This window comes from Capricornis sumatraensis, chromosome 3 (assembly GCF_032405125.1).
Source record: "Capricornis sumatraensis isolate serow.1 chromosome 3, serow.2, whole genome shotgun sequence".
NCBI lineage: Eukaryota > Metazoa > Chordata > Mammalia > Artiodactyla > Bovidae > Capricornis > Capricornis sumatraensis.
The window spans coordinates 4,878,880-4,891,704 of record NC_091071.1 but is presented as its reverse complement, the minus strand read 5'-3'; the positions used below and the strand labels follow the sequence as shown (position 1 = coordinate 4,891,704).

Genomic DNA, 12,825 nt, shown 5'->3' with positions numbered 1-12,825 from the left:
AAGGTGTTAGAACTCATTGCATCTTATCAGCCTTTGACTTATCAGCATTTTAAAACTCTTATCGACATTTTAAAAACTGTAAATAAAAAAAAGTCTTTTCAAAAATAACCTCTTTGTATATAAGCAGATGAAAGAACACAGAAATATTCTTGAAAGAATTTTACAGGACTTGCTGTAACAACATCAGTAAGACGTTCATTCGGAAGCACCCCTGGAAGTCACAACGGAAACGACACATCAGAGCCGTGCGGCTCTCAGTCCGGAGGGGGCGAGAGCAGCGATGGTGATGGGGACGCGCTGTCCTGACACCAGCCCTGTCTGCTGACATCTGACCCTGGAGCACAGTCACCTCCGCGGCCCCTCCTGCTTCTCAGTAACCCAATCGTGAAGAAACTCAGGGAGGCAAACTTGCGAACACAACTGCTTCCTACAAGGTCCTTTACGATCACAACCTACCGTCTCACATCTTCCGGACTTAAACGCTAGTTAAGATAGGACTTGTTCAATCACACCTACTCTCTGGAACATTAACAGCAGCAGCATCTCATTTTTCCTCTGCTGGAAAATATTACCTCATTTATTAAATCGAACCAAGAAATTATGTGGCAAGCAGCCCCATAATTGTAAGACATAAGACAAAGATTTTTTTGAAGTACTGGTAAATGAGTAAATAATTCAGTACTATCAAAAACATTTGAAATTAATTTCTTGCAGATTACCCATAGTGCTCATTAATATACTCTGAGCTTTTTCCAACCAGTAAGTGCCTTAAAACTGGGGGAAAATAATCAAGAACTTGTAAAAGAAGAAACTCATCTGTCAGACCTATCATCAGTATGCTACTGCACACATCCTGCTGAGTGAGACCTCGGAAAGGAGAAAAAGAAACATTAGAGTGAGCTATAAATATTTTTATATTGATATAAAATAAAGCAGAATAATAATCAGAATAAAGAAAGGACATTAAAAATAAATTAAAAAAAAAAAAAAGAACCACCAATGATAAATGCAACCTGTCAGTAAACTATTTTTGTTTACTTACATAGTGACTGGTTTACTTCTCAGAGTAACTCTCTGCATCAGAGGAGCCATTTCCCCGATCCCAACTGAAAGTCCAGACCCCGGGCTCTATAACCCCCCTGTGGTTAATGGTTTGTGACTACTTCAGTTCCTGCACCTTTCGCATTTTGTTCAACAGCAGCAGCAGTGGCGAAATAAGCACGGGAGCCACAACACGGGTAAAGTTTTAAGTCAATCCTTTCAAACACAGTGGCCTGTAACCTCCGTGTGCTTTGAGCCTACACATTAAGGGAAATCACTGGTGTGCCTGTAAATACGCCCTCACCAGGCAAAGGGGCAAGGTGAGAGCAGGACTGCAGTACAAACCCCTAAGCCCCGTGACACGGACACCACAGGGCAAAGGTTAAAACCTGAGCAGGAAAGGGGCACCAGGGGAGAGAGGCACAGGAGGAAAGAGAGCGAGCCACAGGCTCGGCTGCGTCGGCAGAGGCTGAGGCGCTGGCAGGGACGGGGGCTCGGGTGGCAGAGCTGGGCCGTCAACCCCGGCTGCCCACGCCCCGCAGAGGCTCCCAGGGCGAGAGAGACCAGCACCTTGGTGCCCACTCTCCTGTCTCACACTGAACTCCTCTGGATGGAGTTTAACTTCTGAAAAACGTGCAGCTCAACCAAGTTAAGGGCTCGACGTCACCTACACGACACGGTTACCACTTCCGTAATACAAGATACGTTGAACGTGATGCTGCGTCTCGTGCCGCGATCTCACGGACAGCCCGGCCCTGCGCTTGCACCACACTCACACCTGCAGCTCCTCTGCCAACCAAATCCACCAGCAAAGCGGCCTCTGTCCTTCCCCGTTTCTCACAGAGTCCAGTTTCCACACCTGATGCTTACTGTAACTGGAGGATGAACTGAAACTGAGTCATCATTTAACTCAGACTCAGCAAAGATTTTCGTGAAAACCAAAAGTAACTCTTACTTCCCAGGAGCTATCCTGCATGTGCCAAGGTGCCCCGCGTGACGCAAGTGAAGGGAGACCCCCAGAGACCCGGGGCTTTGGAGAAAGGGTCCCCCGCGCCTGCAGAGACTGCACCCTGAGCGTGGGCAGGTCATGCTGCGGGGGGTGCAGTCCTCACCTGCACCAGTGCCTCCTTCACGGCGGTCCAGTTGGACACCCGCCAAGCACACTCCAGCACCAGGTAAGGGTTGATGTGCCCTTTGGACTGGCCGTACTCCGTCAAGGCTTCCCACTGGTTCAGCTCCTTGGAACACCTGGAGACCAAGGATCGGCCCAAACGCAGTGATTTTAAGCCACTTCCATTACACAGAAAGGAAAAAAGTTTCCCCCAGCAGAGAAGGGTGGGCTTCTGTGCGGTGCCACAGCGCCCGGGGCACTGAAGCAGGGGACCCCTGGAGCAGCAAGAACAGCACCCCCACAGCAGAGCAGAGCTCCGGGCCAGCGAGGGCAGGACTCAGTCACTTTCTCCAACACGCACTCAAGCACCCGAGCCTTTAACAGCTGTTTCTCCATTTTTGTTTATACTTTTCTTCGTGGGGCCATAAAGAGAGCAGGAAAGTCCCTTTCTAAAAATACTTGTCAGGGAAAATTTCAGGCTTTCCGCTGGCTCCCTTCGGTGACCCCTGGCCGCGTCCCCGCTCAGCTCACCGGATCCAGTGGTCCTCCCAAAGCTGGTACTCTGGGAAAATGGCAGGGGAAGCGTTGCTCCTCTCGTGTTCCTTCTTGGCTTTATCCATCGCCTTTTCATACGACTCTTGCGCCTGTAAAAGTTAACAATGCTTTCACACTGCTGCTTAACTAGCAAGTGCTGCATGACCACAGCTCAATTACTTAGGGCAAGCCGGATCGCAGACCCGGGGCCGTTTTGGGCTCTCAGCGTCTCCACCCAGAGAACCAGAGTGGATGAGCTGGCGGCTGAGTCCCCGCCCCGAGCAGAAGCAGCGGGACTTCGCGAAGGTTGCCACCCGTCAGTGATGGCAGCCGGGCCACTGAAGTGCCTCTGTTTCTGGAATTTCTGTGGCTCGGCATCCTACCCGGGGCTGCGTCCATGCTCAGCCACCCCACGGCCAAGCAAGGACGGGCAGGGGGACTAAACTCTCACGCTCCACCAATCCCAACGGGGCCGAGGACTGCAGACAGGAAGCATCCACACCGGCTATGCTGACAGTAAAGAACTTACGACCGAGCATCAGCGTTCACGTCTCTAAAACTGAGACTTCAATCTCATAGTCTGTACTGGATAAATACATGCTTCCAAGAAATCAGGAGACTTCTTATTTAGACAGGAACTGCCTTGAGGCCACAACACCGGAGCCTCTGTGAGCACCCTCCACCGCCCACGAGGCCCGGCGGCGCTACCTGCTCGAAGAAGCCGTGCTGCTCGTAGGCGATGGCCGTGGCCGTCTCCGAGTACTTGCAGCGCTTCTGCCACAAGCCCGCCCACATGTCCTCCTCTTGCAGCAGAGAGTAGAGCTCTGCAAGGGAGTCCAGGATCTCCTGGAACAGAACGCGGTCTCCGAGTGCTCGGGGAGGGACACCGTGTTTTCCCCGACAGGGCGACTGCACGGCCCCTAATCTGCCACCACGGGGGAGAGGCTCCTCAGGACGTGTGAACAGGGGGAGGTGAGGCCTCACCTGCTGGGGTGGAGTGATGCTCTCCTGCTCGTAGAACTCGGCTGTCTGCTTGGGCTTGATCTGCAGGCTCAGCCCCTTCTCGAAGGCCTGGTGCTCCAGCATCAAGGTGGAGCGGAACCAGAGGTTGTGGGTCTTGCCCAGGTACTTGAGGACGCAGGGCCGGATGGGGATGGGCGGGACGCACTGGGACATGGCCTCCACAAAGCAGTTGAGGGCACTGGGCTGGCAGTCCCGCTGCACCTGGTGGCTGCCGCTGCACAGGAACGGGCTGATCTCGCCCGCCAGAGCCTGAAACCCAAGCACACGTTGGGGTTGGCCGGGGCCTTGTGCGCGAACCAGCCCGCCTTCGTGCTTCCCCCCCCGGCATCTGGCATGCATGTGATAGATAACTCACGCTTGGATAACGCAAGTTTCCTCAGCCTTTGAAACTTCGTCAAGAGTTTCTTTCACGAACACTCCTCAAAAGCTAAAACTGCATTTTTCAAAAGAGGATTTAAAGAAAACACAGACTCACATGCTGCTGTCTGTCAGACAGGATCTTCCACAGCCTGGGGAAGAGCTGGACCCACGTCTTCTCAGCCAGCGTGGTGGAGATGTGGCAGAGCTGGACGAAGGCGCCGAGCAGGGCTCCCGTCTGCAGGGGGAGAGACCGTCTGGCACCGGGCCCCCGCCACGCGGGTGCTGCCCGAGCTCCCTGCCCAGGAAACAGGACCACCCACTCTCCCCGACTCGGCTTCACTGCCCGACGTTCAGAACCTGAACAGATGCTGTGCCGAAGTGAAGCCCGAGTTCTGGGCACCACAGACCCCTCCTGCTGTGCTGAGCAGCTAGTAGAGACACGGGAAAGGCGCTCAGTGACATGCCTGCATGTCTAACTTCCCAGGGCACCTCCTAACATTACTGATTTCACCATATCTGAGAAGTATGAACACCACGTTGACCCGGGAAGTGCAAGCAAGAGATATACAGGGACCATCAAAGAGAGGCTGCTGAAGATACCAAGGGGAAAGAGAAATACACGCATAGGATCTATGTTATTTGCCAACAAGTGTCATAATGAAGAAGAAATCAGGAACCATGAGAGGCTGGAGTCTCTGCAATGAACAGTGGGCAGATGGAGAAGTGACTGGAATGGACAGAACGGGACCAGAACACCCCACAGCCGGGGACCCAGTGGGCACATCACATCCACAAACATGGCTGCCTCCGCCCACAGCTCCGCTGTCTCTAAGGTGTGAATGTCTCACGGTCAGGTTTCGGGCAGCTTGAAGCCCACCTCCCCACACAGCAACACACAGCCAGCGCAGAGGGGCTCGGGCACACGCCTGCCAGCCCACGGTGGGCCCTGCGGCTGAGACAGAGACACGTGTGTCAAGATCATGTTGTCGCTTTCACCCAAGAGCAGACCAGGAAGGGAGCTAACCCCAGACCACATCCCCGTCAAAAACGCAGAAGCCCAGGATACAAACATTCCACGGAAAGGAGGAGAAAACAGTCAAGTGATGAATGCTCCTCTCTGCTACTCAGGCCGCCTGCGGGGAAGGCCGCGATGAAACCAGCCTGGCTGCCCCCACACGGCCGCTCCTGCCCACCAGGCAGGCGGCTCCTGGCTCCACGTTAACACAGCAGAGGCCAAAGCTCTCAGTGGCCACGGACCTGCCCCCAGAAATGCTCGCCTCGAGCTATGAATGGGGGAGCCCGTGGGCTCATGGACTGTTCAAAATATCGGGGCGGGGGGGAGACAGGGGAGAGCCACCATCATGAACAGACCTTCACTTCCCGGAGCGTATCAAGGAATTTGTCGTGTCTGTTGGTTAACATGTGCAGCTGGTTTCCAATGTCCTTCTCAGACAGCTCTTTGGTTTTGGGCGTGCTGGTCTGATCTCCAGGAGCCAGTTCAATATCTATCTCTACATCCTAAAGAATACCAAAAAAAAAAACGTGCAAAACCAAAAGGTCAAATAGTTGAAGAAAATCAACACACATGACTTTCATAAACTTTTTGTTACATTTTTGCCAAGTAAAACTTCAGTTTCCTGGAAGTCTACGATTATTTAAATAATCCTGAGTTCTAACATAAAAGACAAGCAGATAAAACTCGACCAGATCTAGCGCTTTCTTACATGATGCTATAAAAATGTCAGCATTTTGCTGTCATATCTGGATTATAGAAAGGAAAGTAAAAAAGAAAGCACTGCTGCTTTAAGCAGTATAAAGACTACTAGGAATCGCCTGCCACTCCTGAGAATGCGGCACAGACTTGCTCACTTGTATCAAGGCTACCATCGGGTCCAAAGCACAGCACCTTGTGGGCACAGGGCTTTACACAACTCGTCCCCAAAGAGCAAGGAATCCGATTTCTGTCTGAAGCTTTTGGGAAGTAACAGTCAACATCCCATCACCAGACTGGGCTCAAAGTATGGAACATTGAGAATGAAAACAAGTCACATCAAAAAAGTGAAAGTAAAAGTGAAGTCGTGTCCGACTCTTTGCGACCCCAAGGTCTATGCAGTCCATGGGATTCTCCAGGCCAGAACACTGGAGCGGGTAGCCTTTCCCTTCTCCAGGGGATCTTCCCAACCCAGGGACTGAACCCAGGCCTCCCGCACGGCAGGCAGATTCTTTACCAGCTGAGCCACAAGGGAAGCCCAAAGCTGCCTTTGAGTCATGTCAAAGCTGCCATTCATTCCACAGAGGAAACGGAAAGGAAAGAAGGTCCCGTCACCAAATGATCTCCTGCTTAGCAAGTGTGAAATGAAAAAAGTTTTAAATTCTTATTTGTTAATGAAATAAGTAAGAGATCTCACATACAAGAAGGGGTACAAACCACCCCTTTCACAGCAAAGAGAGTGCCTTCCTCCGCCGGTACCAACTGGCTGTGTTCAGACACCCAACACTCCAGCCAGCTTGAGCTTCCACGGGCCGACGGCCCTGAGGGGCATCCCCACTCCCACACGGAGTCCTGACAACCGTCGGGACCGAGGCTCAGCCCTGATGGTTAGTTACAGGCTCCTGGGCTACCCCAGCCAGACTGGGTAAAGACCTAGGAGGGTCAGAGTAGGCGGCCTGCGGAACCAGCTAGAGACAAGGCTCCTTCAAGACAGTGTCACTCTCCAGAGCGGTGCTTTAGGATACAACGTGGGCAACTCCTGACTTGGAGAGGACCATCAGCAGAGAGTTAAAGACTCTGTCCTCAGCAGCACCAACTTGTGATAAGTGACTGCTCTTAAAACTGAATGGCAACGCCAGCTGCTCATCAGTTCTACCCTGAAATCTTGCCATCTGCGCCATGGACAGACCCTGAGGGCACTGTGCTCAGCGAAATACGCCAGACCAGACAAAGACCCACACAAGCTCATAAACACAGAGAACAGACAGACGGCTGCCAAAGGCAGGAGGTGGGAGGTGATACGGGCAAAGACATGCAAAAGGCACAAACTTCTGGTGATAAACTCATCACGGGGGTGTCACGCACAGCATGGGGACCACAGTTAATAACGCTGCACTGTGTATCTGAAAGTTGCTAAGAGTGAATCTTAGAAGCCCTTGTCACAAGAAAAAAATCCTTAACTATGTGTGGTGATAGATATTAACTATACTTATGCTTTGAACTGTGGTGTTGGAGAAGACTCGAGAGTCCCTTGGACTGCAAGGAGATCCAACCAGTCCATCCTAAAGGAGATCAGTCCTGAGTGTTCATTGGAAGGACTGATGCTAAAGCTGAAACTCCAGTACTTTGGCCACCTCATGAGAAGAGTTGACTCATTGGAAAAGACTGTGATGCTGGGAGGGATTGGGGGCAGGAGGAGAAGGGGATGACAGAGGATGAGATGGCTGGATGGCATCACCGACTCAATGGACCTGAGTTTGAGTGAACTCCGGGAGTTGGTGATGGACAGGGAAGCCTGGCGTGCTGCGATTCATGGGGTCGCAAAGAGTCGGACATGACTGAGCGACCGAACTGAAGTGATACTTACTGTGATCATTTCACAACACACACAAATACCAAATTGTTACATGTACAGCTGAGACTAACAGGATGTATGTCAACTATACCTTAACACAAAACAGGAAACAGTAAGTAACTGAACAGGCACCACACTCAGACCTTTCCGCAGAGACAGGTTCTGATTTGTTCCTCTTGCCCTAAAACTCCCACGGCTGATACAGCATCGTTCCAGCGAGCCGGGAGGCTGGCTGCAGAGGCAGCGCGGGCGCGGGGCCTTACCTCCTCCTTGGACTCGCTGTTCTCGCGCTCCCGGGGCTCCTGCTTGACGTGTGTCACCATGGCGAAGGCCGCGCGGTCGTGGCTGTCGGCCAGGTTGATGACGTTGGTGATGGAGGGCAGCATGGCGCCCTGGCAGCTGGTCCCGATGGGCGTGCTCTTCTCACACACGGCCAGGAGGAGCTGGGGGCGTGCAGGGGAGGAGAGGCCTGGGACCTGCGCCTGGCGCTCAGGCACAGGGACCCCGGTGACCTCCGAGTCACCTCAACTGGCACACACGTGCACTGACCCCCCCAGCGCCTGGCTCGCTCTATCCCGCTGCCCCCACCTGGACAGGAGCCTGCACCTCCCTTCCACTGTCCCCACTCAGTGCCCCTGACTCCATGTCTCAGCGGGCTGGACAGAGGGGCCAGCTAGACCGGGCCCCGGAGGCTAGACCGTGTGCTGGGCACGAAGGCAAGCAGCGACGCGATGTGCTTCGCCATGAGAAAGGTCATGAGCACAGCTGGCAGGAAGAGGCAGCCTGTGCTGGGCAGCACGGGGTGGACGAGCCCTGGCAAGACACTCCCAGCCCCGTCGTGAGGAACGAGAGGGAAGGCAGAGGAGCGTGGGGCCGTGCACTGGTGCCGCCTGGAGACAGGCCAGACCACAGGGCACAGGAGGAACGGCCAGCCCCTCCTCCACGGTCTCTCTGACCTCCTGACCCAGAGCCTGGCACCTGATATAACCGACAGCCTCCTGAATGAGGAGCAAGTCAGGGACCTCTGCCCACTGTGCCGTCGTCACAGAGTCCCACCCCCTGCTGCTCACAGTGCCGAGAACGGACGCTCAGCCCTGGTGGGAACGCGCCCACACGCTCTCCCTGAAGCCCGGCCACGAGTCCCTTCTTTCCCTCAAGGAGAATCTCACAGCCTGGCACGTCAGCTAGCCTATGTGCACGGCACGCGTACCTCCCGTTCTCTACGGGTGACCTGGGCTGCCTGGTGTGGCACGCTGGTAATAAAGCCAAATCAGTGAGGAATACAGATGCCTGACCACAAGCTGGTTAGAAACGGAGGCCATCTGACTCGCCATCCACTGAGACAGCCTGACTGTTTGCAGGGGCCTCACCTCCAGCTCCCTGGCCCCGTGAGCCAAGTGGTCAGAGCCCACGTGCTATGAGGCCAGCTTGGCCTGGCCGCTCCACCTCCTGGCTGTTGGTCAGTTCCTTCCTCCCAGAGAGGACAGCGGTTCTGCAGTGGAGACGTCTGCCTCTCCGCGTCGGTGTGGACACCGGCTTACCTCAATGCACTGCTTGATCCAGAAGTGGCTCCCCATGGCCTCCCAGTTCTGGGAGCAGGTCACGTAGAGCAGGCGCTCGTAGACGCGACGCTTCATCGAGTTGTCGAAAACCTCGAAAAACTTGGCCCTGATGAGCGGCTGGGCACAGCGCAGCCCCGAGAGAAAGGCCGGCTCAAGTTTTGCAGTCAGCTCACTGCCCGACAGCGTCTCATCCCTGGAACATTTGAACAAAAGGCTCACTGATGACGCTGACCTACACTGTGTGTCTTACAATGTGAGTGAACATTTAAAACTTATTATATATGAGAAGATTAAAAAGTCACACCACCAGTGGGTCAGAGAGCATAGCACGGATGACACGGACGTGCTCAGCTGCGGTGATTACCTGTAGACGTAGTTAACAAGGTCTAAAAACTGGGCGTTTAGCTCAAGGTCTTCTGGAAAACGCTTTTCTATGTATGTCATCATTTTCACAAGCAAAATGGACTTCTCCCGGAGTGTAGGTGTCTGCACAAATTTAAGAGTCAATTATTTGAGAAAGGACATGTTCAAAAGTATTTCAGCTATTTGCTCAACTGATTTTTAACCTCCTACAGTCTTGTCAGGTAAAATAAGGTTGTTTCTAAATGGTTCTTTGGATGCTTAAGATCAAGACAGGTGCCAACATAATTTTCCTGGGGGGCTACAACTCACTTGGGAGAGAAAGCAACTAAACTAGAAAACAAATTGGAAGTTTGCAAGCATCTTAGTTACCAAGTAATAGTCCCTCATCGTTATTTTTGACTCATTTAACATTTTAACAGAAGTAAAACCACATTACACGACCAGTTACTTCAAGTTTCTGTTCAAAATCTGTGAAGCACGGTGAGAAAAATCCAACTTAAAAAAAGAATCCCATGAGGGCAACTACTGGAGAGAAAAAAGTACTCTGCTTGAGAACTTGCAGAAGCGCTTAGAAAGCGACGGCTGAACCTTCTCTCGGGAAGGCCCACAGGCCAGGGCACAGCCCCTGCCCAGCTCACCTGATTGGCTGCCATTGGGGAGTTGTTCTTAACCCACTCTTCCACGATTTTCACCACAGACCGGAGGATTTTGGCATCGGGGGACTTCTCGATGAGGGAGGTCAGGATGGCCTGAATGAAGTTCTTCCTCATCTCCATGCTCATCACGGCCAGGCGCGTCTTCACCAGCTCCAGACTCAGCATCACCAGCTCACTGGTCCCTGTGCACGCGAGGCACGCCGGCTATCCCCAGCACCCGAGCGGCTGGATCCCGCCCACGCCCTCCCCAACGCTTTCGCCCCGCAACGAGAGCTCCGGCGTGGGAAGTGCCTCCTGGCTCTGACCGCACCCCCGTGCCAGGGCGGCCCAACAAGAGCCTCCTCACAGGGCAGGGAATGCCAGAGCTGACGGGACCGGGGCCTCGGCCAAGCCCTGGAGTCACGCGCAGGGCCCCGGCGGGCTGAGAGGTGCGACCCCCACAGCTCCCCTCCCCACAACACGTCACCCGCGTTCCGGAGCTCACAGCTCGGGTCTGGACCCTGAGACTCCATTCTTTAGAAACGGTGGCTCTGATTTGGCCATCTCCGCTTACAGCAAAGCTGTCAGATAACTCTCAGCTAGTGGCAGAGACTCCTCAAAGTCTCTTCTTCCTCACAATCACAACTTAAAGGCATTTCACTCTAAAAGAGTGCTCGACTCAGACATTTCACTCTGAAAGAGTGCTCGACTCTGGTGGCCAATGAGACGTTCGGAATCGCTCTGTTAAGAGCAAATGATGACGCACATGAAAACAGTGGGCAGCGGAGCTGCCAGTCGCGGCGGCCCCGCCCAGGCGTCGCGGCCCGAGGCGGGGCCGGCCCAGCGTGTCACCTGAGGCGGCCTCCGTGCTGCCCGAGGCGGCCTGCGGACTCAGGTGCTCGCGCACCATCTTCTGCAGCGAGCGCATGAAGACCGAGATCAGCCTGTCGATGTAGCTCGGGTTGTTGCTGCAGGCGGACTTGAGGATCATCAGGGTCCCTGCAGTGGGGGGAGAGCCAGGGGGTTTCTGAGTCTCTAAAAACTGAGTAAGTCACAAAAATGTCAATTACCCCTAAAAATACTTAAACAATGCGCTAGACAAAAACGGGCCGTTTTTGACAAAAGTACACACTGATCTGAAATGCTGACATTGCCGTTGAGCCTGAGACAAGTCTGAACTGCTCAAGTCCACTCGTGTGTGGCTTTTTTCCAGCAGTATACACGACAGCGCCACACGGTCCTCAGTCAGCTCAATCTGCGGACGAGACACGGTGGACGCAGCGAGACCCTGTACAGACACTGAGGCCGACTACACTCACAAGAAGACTTTCACCTGCATGGGGTTGGCGGCCCAGGCCCCAAACTGTTCAAGAATCAGCTGTAAACGTCCCATAAAAGCTTACACCACGGACCTTTAACAACCCTGGAGATGGGGGTGGGGAGCACGTGTGTCCGAGGCAGGAAGAAGCTCTGAGGCTGGGCGGGGGGTCTTTCATCTTCAAGACCCCACGGAACAGTGGCCTTGTGTGCGCCCAGCCACTCACAGACACTCTCAACAACACACTGGCTCAGAGCTCCTCCCGACAAGCCGGGCCCTTCCCAGAAGGGAAGCCCGTCCAAGCGAGCCGAGAGACGTGTGCAGGAGGGGTGCGCACTCACCGAAGAGCTGGGAGGGGCTGGCGCTGGCGGCCTTCTCGTAGTTGGTGAGCCCCTCGTAGATGACCTTGCCCACGGCCGCGTACAGGCACTCCAGCTCCTCGTACTTGGAGGCCACGCTGGAAGTGCCTGAAACAGGAGTGGGACTGTGGGGCCGCGGTCGGGTTGGCGGGCCCTGCCTGGCTCTGAGAGACACTGACTCTCCCCAGGCCAGCTCTGAGCTTCATCATCTGGGACCCACGGTGACCCTCACCCCACGACGCGTGGCTCCCAGTTAATGGAGCTCAGTGACCACCTTTCATGTCCTCGAGCCTCAACTCAACCCCCTAAACACAAGGAAAACATGCCAAGATCCTATCTTGCCAGCTGTTCAACGCTTGACCAAAATGTTTTAACTGAACTTTCTTTCAACCTTACAGAAACGGTAATGTTTAGCTGATGAAGAAAAACTGTATTTCCCAAGTGGACCAAAAAATGTAACGCAAAGATTTTGACTGTAAAGTTACATCAACCTTTTTTTTTTTAAAAAAAAAGAAAGTCTCATGGTACGAAAAAAAAAGCTTGGATGATAAAATGGCTTGCTTATATGGCAAGCAGAGGAGGGAGGGGCACTCTCAATAATAAGCTCTGGGCCCACCCAGCCAGGCGGAAAGAAAAGAGAGAGAGGGGAGTACTGGCTACGTACTGGGCTCGGTGGGGAAGAGGCTCATGAGGCGGGACAGCAGGCTATGCACGGCCCGCAGCACCTTGGTGTTCCCGCACGTCATGCACGCAGCCACACCACGCTGCAGGGGCTTGAAGCTGCTCAGGATGGCCGGCGGCTGCAGGACGGTGAGCAGGAAGCTCAGCACTTCCAGGCCGGTGCAGATGTTTCCGTAGTTCACCTGGTTCGGCTGCTCCTGCAACGGGGGACACGGGCCAGGCGCGGATGAGACAGCATGTGAACACTGGCGATGGGAGCGGGCAAGCGAAAC

General features: G+C 53.9%; 1 protein-coding gene across 3 annotated transcripts in view; it reads right to left on the bottom strand.

Annotated features, from left to right (window-relative positions):
* Positions 1-12,825, bottom strand: part of TRRAP (transformation/transcription domain associated protein) — an 87,780-nt gene that overhangs the window by 23,278 nt on the left and 51,677 nt on the right. For all 3 annotated transcript variants that reach the window (XM_068968837.1, XM_068968838.1, XM_068968839.1), the window contains 13 exons: positions 12,537-12,750; positions 11,855-11,980; positions 11,048-11,194; positions 10,199-10,398; positions 9,562-9,683; positions 9,177-9,390; positions 7,899-8,078; positions 5,441-5,587; positions 4,185-4,304; positions 3,671-3,958; positions 3,395-3,532; positions 2,684-2,796; positions 2,154-2,289 (listed from right to left, as the gene is read on the bottom strand). In XM_068968837.1, the coding sequence (XP_068824938.1) occupies positions 2,154-2,289; positions 2,684-2,796; positions 3,395-3,532; positions 3,671-3,958; positions 4,185-4,304; positions 5,441-5,587; positions 7,899-8,078; positions 9,177-9,390; positions 9,562-9,683; positions 10,199-10,398; positions 11,048-11,194; positions 11,855-11,980; positions 12,537-12,750 (2,145 nt within the window). The remainder of the gene's footprint in view (positions 1-2,153; positions 2,290-2,683; positions 2,797-3,394; positions 3,533-3,670; positions 3,959-4,184; positions 4,305-5,440; positions 5,588-7,898; positions 8,079-9,176; positions 9,391-9,561; positions 9,684-10,198; positions 10,399-11,047; positions 11,195-11,854; positions 11,981-12,536; positions 12,751-12,825) is intronic.